Below are 13,253 nucleotides of genomic sequence, written 5' to 3'. Positions count from 1 at the left end.
ACCTATTGACTCCATCCTCTCATTACTTTACCCTGATCATTAGTGACTGATATAGGATTCATACACATACACCAAACCACTTCTTTTTGTACTTTACAAATTCCCAGAAACAGTAAAATGTGTTTGGTCTGAGCATTTATTTCTGTAATTTGTATTACATTTGTCAGGTTGCTAATTAGCTAACTGCTAATTGTATGGCCTGTTTTTGTTATCTCTGGGCTGCCATTTTTTTTATTTAAGGAAAGATTTGTATGTACCCTATGTAAAATCATTATAGGAAAATTATTAAATAAAAAGCCTTTTTTTCTTGTCTTATATTTTGTTAAATATTCTCGTTTGGATTATTCATTCGGATCAAAATAAAAAAAGTTTAGTTTTTTTTTAGATTTAATCCTGTTTGATGCTTTAATTGTTTCACACACTATGAATGTAGAAAAAAGTGCTTTGGCCTCACTACAACGAGATCCTGATCAAACCCCAAGTCCAGTAAGTGTGAAACATACTTCCTGCTCCGTCATTGTATATCCCTCATCGTGTATACAATATTATTTTCTGAACCAATCTGAAAAGTACTAATAGTGTATTTTTAAACATATTTCCTATATTTCCATTTGCTATACAACTGTAATATGTATTAAAATACTTTTGCATTTGATAGCATTACATTTTTCACTTGAACTATGAGAGACAAACCTGTACACAAAGACAGCTCCATGGAAATATAGTTTACGTGGGTTAGAGTGGGAGATCTTGAGGGACCTGCTGTAGACCTCTGACCTCACACCTAGTGATAACCTTTGGGATGAATTAGAACACTGGCTGCACCCCAGGCCTCCTCACCCTACATCAGTACCTGACTTTGTGGATAAATTAACACAAATCTCTACAAGCACACTCCAAAAGCTAGTGAAACATCTTTCCAGAAGAGTGAAGATTATTATGATAGCAAATTGGTACTAAATGTGGACTGGAATGTTAAAAATACGAATCTTAAGGTCAGGTGTCCACAAACCTTTCTCCACATAATGTTAAAAGATCAGAACATTTGTAAATATCAGACTTTTGTAGAGCCCTGACACAAAGGTCAGCATTTAACAAAAAAAAAAGCTGGGAAAATGAGGAGTTTTTATTTTCATCCAGTAGAAGATATCAAGCTCATGGGACAAAGAGGGGCCTGATTAACAGTTTAACACTGAAGCATGTTGGACATGGTGCATTGCTAGCATGGGATGTTTCAGTCATTTTGTCATGTAACAAGCAGATAAAAGTAGAGATTTTTTTTTTTTTTAAACAGAAACATAAACACATAAAAAAGATGACAGACAACATAAGACCATGGATTGACAGTATTTATGTTTCAAATATAATTATATAAATATATATATAAATAAATATTATAATTTATTTCAAATACATATTTCAAATATAATGGCTTCATATTTTATATCAAAATACTTTGGTGTTTTGTAGTTTTGTAGTTTTAAAATACTGTAAATTACTTTGTAAGAAGTCTACATGATGACATCATAAAAATGCGGCCTCTTATTGTTGCCTACTCAGCAGTTTGCCCAGACTTGTTGAGATCAGAACAGAAAATTGATCCATAGGTGTCCAATGATTGATAAATAAATATCTGATTGCTGAAAATTGTACCCTAATTGAAGTAGCTGTTTAGTAGGCTCCTGATTTTGCATACCACTGCATGAATTACTGCCTGACACATAATATATTATTATATTTATGATTAACAACTAAATGATTCATTAGTTAAAAACAAGTTGCTGTGAATACAGGTGCCATCAGTCCTCTTCTTATTATAAATTACTCGTTTCTCATTGAGTCAGTGTTGCTGATGTAAAGTAGGTCCTTCGTTACCTACTTTACATTAACACCAAGTAACGTTAACACCAAGTAACTAAATTAGGATACAATTATGAGCAAACTGTTAATCATTAAACTGTTGATTACTCTAAAACTAACCTTCATCTGGGAGATTACGGGGATATAAATGTGAATATTTGAACTGTTAACTGGATGCATGTCATATTTATTGTGTAACTCGGCCAGAGAAAACACGCTTTATCAACTAAATCGGTGTATTGGTGTATCAAATGGGCCAATTGATAGAAGGTTTGCAAAGAAATGTTATGCTTCCTCGTAAAATTATTTTTTTTATATTTTTAAAATACAAAAATACAGTAGTTTATTTTGATACATGTTGTGGCTGCTGTGTTTTATAGTTTATTTTGATACAATCAAAGTAAAGTATTTGCTTTTGATATATATTTTCCCACCCCTGCATAATACAACAAGTGCTGTGCAAAGTGAAACAATATACAAGTGCTATTTATCCATGAAAATCTATCAGGTACAAAGATCATAATGTGCCATGGTTTAGCAAGATACAGTGTCTGACTGGATGTGTAGTCTATTAGCATAATCCTGGCACATTTCTTCAATCATCTTTCCTTAATGTTACACATCTAAATCTACATCTAATCTAAACAGAATAGAATAAGCATATGATATAATTTTCCTTTAGTTCACCAGTTCAAACTACACATCAAGATCTGTGCAGAGATTGGCACACAGTATGAATGGCTTAGACTGTTCCAGCATTAGTCTGTAATTACTCTCCCTGCAGCTGAATTATACCATGCATAATTTGCAAAGAACAGGATTTAAGACATTTTACACTGGCAGCAGTCCTGACAATTGCGTAAAAATGGATATTATAAAAAATAAAAATCGCACATCAAGCACTTATCCAGTTATTAAAATGACCAGGTTTCTTATTTCACCATTAAAGAAAGGTCTGAGAAAAGGTAGCACTTTTCAACACTACTTTGCCCTGCAAGTAGTTAATTTAATGCACCTCATTCAGTTCAAGAAGCACTTGATAATAAGTTGAGCAGTTAAAATGAATACTATAGAACCTACACACTACTGTCATAAAAAACGTTCTTTCGGCTTCTCCCATTAGGGGTCGCCACAGCGGACCATCCACATGTTTGATTTGGCACATGTTTTTACGCTGGATGCCCTTCCTAACGCAACCCTCCCCATTTATCCGGGCTTGGGACCGGCACTAAGGCTTGTGCAACCCAAATGGCTGGGGTTGGTTCTCTGACCGGGGATCGAACCTGGGCCGCAGTTCAGAGAGCGCCGCATCCTAACCACTAGACCACCAGGGAACCGACACTACTGTCATAAAACAAAAGCAAAAAAAAAACAACCTTTATTGGTCAGGAGAATTATTTGACTATAAAGCTGAATGCTCAGTGACACTGATGTGAGCTAATAAGCATCCTAATGCCAGTTTGGGACAGTGTGCATGCCGGCACTTTTTCTGCAGCTCTGTGTTCATGTTAAAGTAACACTATTTCCATTCATGTTATTAAGTAACAATGGTGAAGATATTTTAAAGCTGCAAATCAATATTCTCAAAACAAATTTTTTATTAATCAAATTCATAGGACTTGAAACAATTGTGGGAAGCTGAAAAACATTATAGTGGTTTGAAGGTTTTAGTGAAAGCTATATAAAGGACCTACATGAAGTACCTATTAGTGTCTAGTTGTCATGTCACTGCTGTAATCAATGTACCAATATATCTCCCACAGTATTAAAGACTTTCTTATCACCACATTACTGTGAATTATATGCTCTGTGTCCTTATTACTAGCCTTTGTACCTTTGTATTTGTATTCGGATTGATAAGTTTTTGACTCCTAACTTATCTAGTTTATGCTGCTTGCCAAAGTTATTAGTGTACATTCCTGAATACACAGTAATATATATATGGGTCAGTGATGCAAAAACACTGTGACCAGAAGAAATCTTAAATTTTTCCTTTTACACTTGGAGCAGGTGTTGAGTCGACACCCATCAGCTTTTAAAAGTAAGAAATTTGGATGTATTTTTCTAAAAACTGTCTGAACACCTTGATTCACATACAAAATATAAGATTATGTTACTGAATATATGTTAATGAACATGTTTAAAATGACCTGCTTATATCAACATCGTTGGCTGGTGGTTTATTACTGTGGACTTTTGAGATAAGTGCTAAATAATAGTATAATGTTATTACATGAATATAGGCAGAGAAGACTCAAACAAAGGGAATAAAATATACAAAAGAATTCTGCAAAATGAAGGGAATGCATGACACAAAAAAAAAAAAAGAAGAAAAAAAATATATATATCTTCCCGTGGGCTCACCACCTGCAGGAGGGACCGTAAGGGACGGTGCTGTGAGGATTGGGCAGCAGTCGAAGGCTGGGGCCTGCTTAGACTGCTGCCCCCGCGACCCGAATTACGGATGAGCGGGAGAAAATGAGTGAATGAATGAATATATATATATTTGACACCGTTTGGTTAAAATTAAGTTATTAATTAAGCTGTGAGACTAGAATGTGGTACATGTAATTACCCTTCCTTCTGATTTTCATCAGATCTTCTATACATTTTTCAATCTTTGTTAAATTAATGCCTAGAAGGGCTATAAACTATCATGAATATGGATGTAAGTTTAATTAACAAGAATGAACAAATCCTTCCTGGTTTTCTGCTGTCTTACAATCAAAATTGTTTCTAAAAAATTATAAAAATATATAATAAAGTACACAAAGTATTTTTTATTTTAACTACTGTTAAAAATGTTATATTAAACAGAACATGCATTCTTTCATGAAAAAGCCATGAATTTGCACTGTAATATTTGTGTAGAATGAACCGATATCTTTTTGACGATGCATTTTGCTAAAACTAAAACTAATATGCCGAAAGGTATCTGCTAAATACATAACTAAAATCTTCTGTGACAGGAAGCAGCTGCTTGCATTGAGAATTTGAAATGTGTGTTATTCATTAGGGAGGCTGCTTATGTCAGCTCAGTGAATGACAGCTAGGTTGTTGATGACGGCAATGCCATGTGATTGAATCATCATTAGAGCTGCACAATATGGACAAAATAAATAGATTATGATTGTTGACTGTTACAATTACTATTTGTGTCATAACACAGTAAAAGTGATTATTAGCCTGAATGCATATTGACCATGGTTTTTATGGTTGTTGCATGTAAAAGCCATGCAGTAATTCATAATTCATCTGGACACCCAAAGAAACACTCAACTGGAACGCCAGGGTCAGGATGCTCACAGCATTTAATTAAACACTTTGTGAGAAGAAGCTTGGAGATGGTTACTTACATGATGTAATGTTTTTGGGGAAAGATTTATTTAAGGATGGTTTTTTTTTTAGACAGATGTACAGTGGGTACGGAAAGTATTCAGACCCCCTTAAATTTTTCACTCTTTTTTATTTTGCAGCCATTTGCTAAAATTATTTAAGTTCATTTCTTTTCCTCATTAATGCACACATAGCACCCTATATTGACAGAAAAACACAGAATTGTTGACACTGTTGCAGATTTATTAAAAAAGAAAAACTAAAATATCACATGGTAAGTATTCAGACCCTTTGCTCAGTATTTAGTAGAAGCCCCCTTTTGATCTAATACAGCCAGGAGTCTTTTTGGGAAAGATGCAACAAGTCTTTCACACCTGGATTTGGGGATCCTCTGCCATTCCTCCTTGCAGGTCCTCTCCAGTTCTGTCAGGTTGGACGGTAAACGTTGGTGGACAGCTATTTTTAGGTCTCTCCAGAGATGCTCAATTGGGTTTAAGTCATTGCTCTGGCTGGGCCATTCAAGAACAGTCACAGAGTTGTTGTGAAGCCACTCCATCGTTATTTTAGCTGTGTGCTTAGGGTCATTGTCTTGTTGGAAGGTAAACCTTCAGCCCAGTCTGAGGTCCAAAGCACTCTGGAGAAGGTTTTCGTCCAGGATATCCCTGTGCTTGGCCGCATTCATCTTTCCCTTGATTGCAACCAGTCGTCCTGTCCCTGCAGCTGAAAAACACCCCCACAGCATGATGCTGCCACCACCATACTTCATTGTTGAGACTGTACTGGACAGGTGATGAGCAGTGCCTGGTTTTCTCCACACATACCGCTTAGAATTAAGGCCAAAAAGTTCTATCTTGGTCTCATCAGACCAGAGAATCTTATTTCTCACCATCTTGGAGAACTCCATGCGGGTTTTCATGTGTCCTGCACTGAGGAGAGGCTTCCGTCGGGCCACTCTGCTATAAAGCCCCACTGGTGAAGGGCTGCAGTGATGGTTGACTTTCTACAACTTTCTCCCATCTCCCGACTGCATCTCTGGAGCTCAGCCACAGTGATCTTTGGGTTCTTCTTTACCTCTCTCACCAAGGCTCTTCTCCCCCGATAGCTCAGTTTGGCCGGTCGGCCAGCTCTAGGAATGGTTCTGGTCGTCCCAAACGTCTTCCATTTGAGGATTATGGAGGCCACTGTGCTCTTAGGAACCTTAAATGCAGCAAAAAAATTTTTGGAACCTTGGCCAGATCTGTGCCTTGCCACAATTCTGTCTCTGAGCTCTTCAGGCAGTTCATTTGACCTTCATTTAACAGGTGTGTGGCTTTCCTAATCAAGTCCAATCAGTATAATCAAAAATTTCTGGACTCAAATGAAGGTGTAGAACCATCTCAAGGATGATCAGAAGAAATGGAGAGCACCTGAGTTAAATATATGAGTGTCACAGCAAAGGGTCTGAATACTTAGGACCAAGTGATATTTCAGTTTTTCTTTTTTAATAAATCTGCAAAAAGGTCAACAATTCTGTGTTTTTCTGTCAATATGGGGAGCTGTGTGTACATTCATGAGGAAAAGAAATGAACTTAAATAATTTTAGCAAATGGCTGCAATATAACAAAAAGTGAAAAATTTAAGGGGGTCTGAATACTTTCCGTACCCACTGTATATGGACCTTGAGATGGTCAAATAATCTATATCAATTAATAATCATTAAAAGTGGTAAACACTAACAATAAAATTATATAAAAGATTATATTTTCTTTCAGCCTAATGTGAACAATCTTCAAAATGGACATGAAACAGGCTCCATACTTCAGTGCTGACTTTGGCTGTGTCTCACACATTGCCAGCAGGAGGTTGCTGAGTGTTCTGGTAGAGTGTACTCACACTTAGTCCCTTACTGCACTGACCCTTGTGTGCCTTTAGGACTTGCAGTTTTAGATAAGTTCAGACCAATACTTATTCACAAGCTGAAATACATCTTTTTTTATATGAATCTACTTGCCAAAACAAAACAGACCATTATATATATAAATGATAACAGGTTTTTATGCTTATGCAACTTTCATAAGATAAATTTACTTTATATACAAATACAGTGTTTAAGTAGCGGTCAAAATCAAAATACTTATGTAAGGCATTTAATATTAAACTGGTTACAAAATTTCTGGTCTCTGGTGGTCTCACAACGGTCCCTATCATCTGATGGATGGGGTGGGAGGGTTAGGTTCATTTCCATAGCAACAAACAGGTTACACTCTATAATTGTACACCTACAAAGAAAAGCTGTAAGTGGATCTGATTAAGTGGTCAAAACTAAATGAATGGAATGCCATTTTCATATACTATAAATATCGAAGGATTTTCTTTCATTATTTGAAACACAAATGGAAAGTCACTAATGCTGTCAACTATTAGATATGTGTTCAGTCTGCTTTGATGCAATATTAAACACAAGGCACATAAACTATTTATTTAGTGCACTGGGGACTTATGGGCAGCAGGGGGAAAAAAAGACCTTGCACAGTGGCCTAACATAGAAACACACAAAACCACAAGTGCTGGTTTTGGCAAAGAGTGTAAAATAACAAAGCTGCACGCATCACTTCACGGCATGGAAAGGCAAATCATTTCAGAATATCTCATTTTTCATCTGTTTAAAACCATCCGTTTTGTTTCCTGGTGAGAGCAAACACAAAAGCTACAAATGCACACTGCAAAGGAAGTCAGCTCTCAAATTAACCCTCTATGTTCCCTGAAAAACAAGTCTCTATGATCTCTGATGAGTCATAATCATGTGGTATAAAACCAGATAATAGACGAAAAGTATATGGCACATAGTGTGGAGAACCAAGGGTCACTTTGAAGGATTGTCAGTGAATGTCATCTCATTTATTAATATGCCACACAGACATGAGTATAAGCTGTCTGAGAAATGAATCCACTGCATAGCTGACTCTTTTTGCATCGCTGTTCGGGGGAGAGTTTCTTGAATTTCTGAAGAAACTGGCAGATTGAATAAAAAATGGGCCGCTCAGGCTTTCACTGTTTCCTAGAAATAAAAGCAGCAAAGTTTTTAAATTCTGCAAGATTTTTTTTTTTTTACTGTAAAACTACAGTAATTGCTGATCATGCGGTACTAAAGTATTATATAGCCCGACTAAAATGATGTGAAATAAACCTTGAGGCATAACCACTGGTCTGAAATTCTACCAGCCTGTGAACATACATTCCACAAAATGCATAACCGGACAGTCGTTATACAGTATAACAAATCGGACACGTGCACGAACCAGCATATCTGCTTGCATGCAGGTCTCGCCTTGCAAATCCGTGTCACAGCGTGACATGACAGTAATATGAAGCACAAGTGAGACCACATAATGCTTCTAGCTGGTAGTGGGCTGCGTGCCACCATGCACATGCTGGATCCTTTGCTAACACTGTACTTAAATCCTCAAATCATTTACATTATGCTAAGGGAGATCTTATGTGTGATCTGAGTGGCGACCCAAGCTCTATAAACAGTGGGAACTACAGTATTCTGTTACTAACGAGCATATAAAAGTACCAGCTTTCAAATGATGAAAAAGTAGTTCCTCTCATATCGCAACAATTAGTACAAGAAAAAAATAAATAAATATGTACAGTATGCATGAAACAATGTTTCCATTCATTACCCTTTGAGAGTGAAACAAGTTATCATTATCAAAAGCGTTGTTAACATCATACAACGTGTTCTTATTCTCACTTGATTTATAACAGATATAAAAAGTAATTTTAAAATATTTCAATAATCTTAAAATGTACCATACAAACAGTTATATTGATTATTTATTTAACTGCTTGTGTATGGCATGTAGGTAACGTCCTCCTTTACTATAGAAATGATAAGGTCTTAAAGTGAGCTCGTTAATATAAAACAGAGCTGTTGCAACACAGAGAGATTAATAAAGAGAGATTTATTGATGGCCGTTGTATAAATGAAGCTATTAAATATTTGTTATGTTTGATGTGAACAAGGTGAAGTACAGCATCATTGAGCACAGGAAATTAGTCCTGATGTCACCTCTACTGCTCTTCTAATGGCCATACAGATATTTGCTTGTAGTTTGTTGCTGGGAAAAAAATATATATTTTTTCAACCTTTTGTTCTGGATAAGGTGTGTAGAAAATGTTGCAAAATATTGTGCTTAGCTGTATTTATTGTTATTAATGCACACTGATTCCAAATCAATGCCTGCTGTAAGATCGAAGATGAAGGAAATCCGTCATGATGACAGAACATTAAAGGGTGCTTCTATCACAATAGGAAAAACAGATGAGTAAGCAAGAACATTGTCCCCACACACATCACAAGTTCTGCCCGTCTCCCAGTGGAGCAAAAAAAAGGTACTCTTAATCCCATAATGCAAAGTTCCACGGAAACCGAAAAACAAACCTCTGTTTACCCTGTGTCTATAGCATCAGCAAACGCACTCATTCACACCGTGGCACTTCTGGCACTGTCATGTGCAAGACTTTATCCTTGCCACGCAAACATTTTCCATCACAGGGTCTATCTGAAAGTGCCATCTGCTGGAACAGAAGACATTCATAGGAAGTGTACTTTTAAAAAGCTTGTCAAAATGCACTGTCTGTAAAGTACAAGCAAGCTTTGAGCTGAGAAACATTATGCAACACTAAAATCTACAGACAGGGCCAACTCTCTGTCTCTCTCTCTCTCTCTCTCTCTCTCTCTCTCCCTCTCTCTTTTTCATTCTCCTTTCCATGCTCTTACTGCTCCATGTTACAGAGCTAAAAGTACAGACTGGGCAGGAAGACAGCCCGACACTCTCCTCGCTTCATTATCACTGAGCTGCTAAGGTCCACAATTGCAAGGCAAATTAATCAAAAGCTCACACCATCTCGATTCACAGCCAGAACAGACATGATGCTTTTATTTAACTGTGAATGTGTCCCTCTGGATGTGACCACAAATCTAATCCCATTTGTGTAATCAAACTTTGTGGCCTATTGTGCTATTACGCTACCAAATGTGTTCATGTAACTTAATCTAATTATAACCACAAAATGAGACAGATTAAAATATCTATTGTCCCAAAAGTACAATGAGTGCTTGTTTCATATGAAGCTTGCGAGGAATCACACATTTCACTTTAAACAAGTGTTAGCTAAAAAAAAAAAAAAAAAAAAAAATGCGATTTGGATCGTGTTTCTTGTGATATCAACAGGCCAAAACTCTGATGCAACATGTACATTGGTGTTACACAAAAGCACCAAGCTACTACCCTGTAGAAAGTGCAAATGCTGAAATGATTAGGCTTCTTTCCCAACTGGATGGTGCACTGCAGCTCATGTTGTCATGAGGATCAAGAAATATTTAAGCTAATGGGTTCGGCACCAAACATCTTTCACCTCGATCAGCATGGCGGAATGGAGTAGGAACAAGTTTAGACCAGTGTTTCCCTATCCATGTCCTCGAGGTTCATTGCACAGTTCCGTATTTCCCATACTCAAATACCTGGTACATCTTATCAGCTCATTACCAAGGCCTTCATGAGCTTGAGTGTGTTTGCGAGCATGGCAAAATAAATTGTGCAGTGCGGGCTTTTGCTTGCAAACCAGGATTTGGGATCATTTGGTGCATTTATGATATAAAGGTGAGGACAAAATATCCATCCTGCAATGTCAGCAAGGAGTAAAATCTCTGTGATCCACTTCACTGCAGCGTGTGTGTGTGTGTGTGTGTGTGTGTGTGTGTGTGTGTGTGTGTGTGTGTGTGTGTGTGTGTGTGCACTCGTGAGCTTGGAGGGGGGGTATCTATCTATCAGGTACATCAACTTCTTCCTCTTGTCGCATCTTCTGAGTCGAATTATATGTAGTGCTCTCTAGGTGCTTGAAAGAGCCTGTTGAAATGCACCGCTGGTTCGATCTGTGCGGCTTCCTATAGCCTTTGTGCAGTGTAGATCAAATTAACTGCAGCTTGGATCCACGCAGAACAAAAGTAAACTGCAGAGAAATGTCATTTAGAATAAAATAAATAAAAAGTCTGCACATGAGCTCATGGTCAAATTGCAGCTCAATGCAATATAAACAGCTCGTGCACTGCACAAGGACACATTGCAAACTAATTGCGTTCAAAAGGAAACATTAAGGCCACCGAGCAGCCAGATTAATTGACAAGTGATGCAGGGCCGCTGCAGCATCGCTGGAATGACACCAGATATTCGAGGATCTTTTTTTGTCTTTCATCCAAAACACACGCAGTCTGGAAGAGCAGTATTTTGGCAAGCCCCTAACGATATGTGAGACTGAGTTCAAAAGTTGGAACACCATGCAGCACGTTGCAAAACTTAATGCACCTACACACAGAGGGACCACCGACGTCCTGCGTTTACTTGCTGCACAGAATATGCGTGATTGCGGATTGCACCGTGTGTGTGTATGTATGCGTGCGTGCGTGCGTGCGTTTGCATGCACGCCGGCACAGGTGCCGACTGCAGCTCCGCTTACCACTTGGGTTCTTGTTCTTCTTGAGACTCTTGCCACAAAGACACTGCAGCATATGCGTTCCTTTGCTGAAAATGTTCCAAAGAAACCACATTGATTTGGGCGAGGAGCGATCCAGCAGCTTAGAGACACCCTGATGAAGGAGAGCTCCTTATTTCGTTTGCATAATAAAAATGATAAGGACAGGAGGAGGAATTAAAAGATGAGGAAGTAGCAGGGGTTTGAGGTGGACGGCAACGCGGACCAGTTCTCCAGGACGGAGCATAGGAAAACAGGTATCCACCGTGGCTCCGGCGTCTTTCATTCACGTGCTGAAGAAACGGGCGCCGTCGGGCTCGCGCAGCCAGCCAGCCTGCTCGGTATCAGAGGGCGCCGCCACGCACAGTCCGCGTGAAAACGAGGGGAGGGAAAAAAAAAAGAAAAAAAAAAAAGAAAAGCAAATCGGCTGTGGGAAAATCGCATGTGTCGCGCGAGATGAGATGAGATGGGGTGGGTGGGAAGGTAAGGGGGTGTGTGTGGGGGGGGGGGGAAGGTTTGAGACGAGACGCGACGCGACGCGATGCGACGGCAGAAGACGCGGCGGACCCGAGCTGCGCGCTGCAGGAGCCGTCGTTCGCCTGGCCAGTTGGGTTCACCGCGCGGCGGAGGAGCGACAAGGGTGGATCTGCACAGCATCCAAAAAGCAAAGACGAGACGAGTCCTGCTTCAGAAGCGCAGAAATTCCCGACACATGCACGCGTAAACACTCCTTCCTTCCTTCTCTTTTCCTTCCTCCTTCCTTCCGCGAGGAAAGTCCTGAATCCAGCTGTGACAGCGTTCAGTTTTCCCGACCACCGCTGTGCATCTTTTCCCTGCCAGCCTTCTTCAATATTGCCTCCTCTTAAGACGCACGACAGTATATATGCACCTTGGTGCTTGATTTTGTTTGTTTGTTTGTTTGTTTTGTTTTGTTTGTTTTGTTTCAGTGACTGCTCTCTTCTTTGGCGTTTTACTCGTCCATTGCCTCCCCTGAAAAAAAAAAAAAGTGTTGCGTTTGCTACAATGACGCGGTCGCGTTTCACTTCGCCTCGACTCTGCGCGTGTGTGTGTGAGAGAGAGAGAGAGAGATGACGATGATGATGGTGGTGTTGGTGGTGGTGGAGATGATGAGGAGGAGGGAGGGAGTAGGAGGAGGAGGAGGATTGACTGACTCGGTTTTTTGCGTTCCTTGTTCGTGCAGAGCTCCAGCAGAGAGATGTTCTCAACCTCCAAACTGTACGAAGGGGGATGAGATCCGTCCCAGGCCGCATATTAACCCTAAATAGTGAGCCATAAGAGTAAGCTACTATAGTTGCAGCAATACTGAGAACAGTATGATGCGTATAACTCTGTTTGGTGCAAGAGAGTGTTTGTTTCTCTCCATGTGCAGGTAATATGCGGGTGTTGCAGCAGATGCCTGCCATCTGTGTTTGTTACACCTGCTGAATCTGAAGGCTGCAGCAGGAGGTCTATGGCTACTAACTGAAAAAGACTAATCCCAAGCTTTTTTATTTATTTGTTCATCTTTAGTAAGCCATTTT

General features: G+C 39.0%; 1 protein-coding gene across 1 annotated transcript in view; it reads right to left on the bottom strand.

Annotated features, from left to right (window-relative positions):
- Window positions 1–12,718, bottom strand: part of fgf14 (fibroblast growth factor 14) — a 151,619-nt gene extending 138,901 nt beyond the window's left edge. Inside the window, exon 1 of the mRNA XM_083537186.1 lies at window positions 11,698–12,718. Coding sequence (XP_083393312.1) covers window positions 11,698–11,788 — 91 coding nt within the window. The 5' untranslated portion in view covers window positions 11,789–12,718. The remainder of the gene's footprint in view (window positions 1–11,697) is intronic.
- Between the last annotated feature and the right edge of the window lie 535 nt (window positions 12,719–13,253).

Source organism: Silurus aristotelis (assembly GCF_946808225.1).
Source record: "Silurus aristotelis genome assembly, chromosome: 3".
Taxonomy (NCBI): Eukaryota; Metazoa; Chordata; class Actinopteri; order Siluriformes; family Siluridae; genus Silurus; species Silurus aristotelis.
The sequence above is the reverse complement of the archived record's forward strand: the minus strand, read 5'-3'. Positions and strand labels throughout refer to the sequence as shown.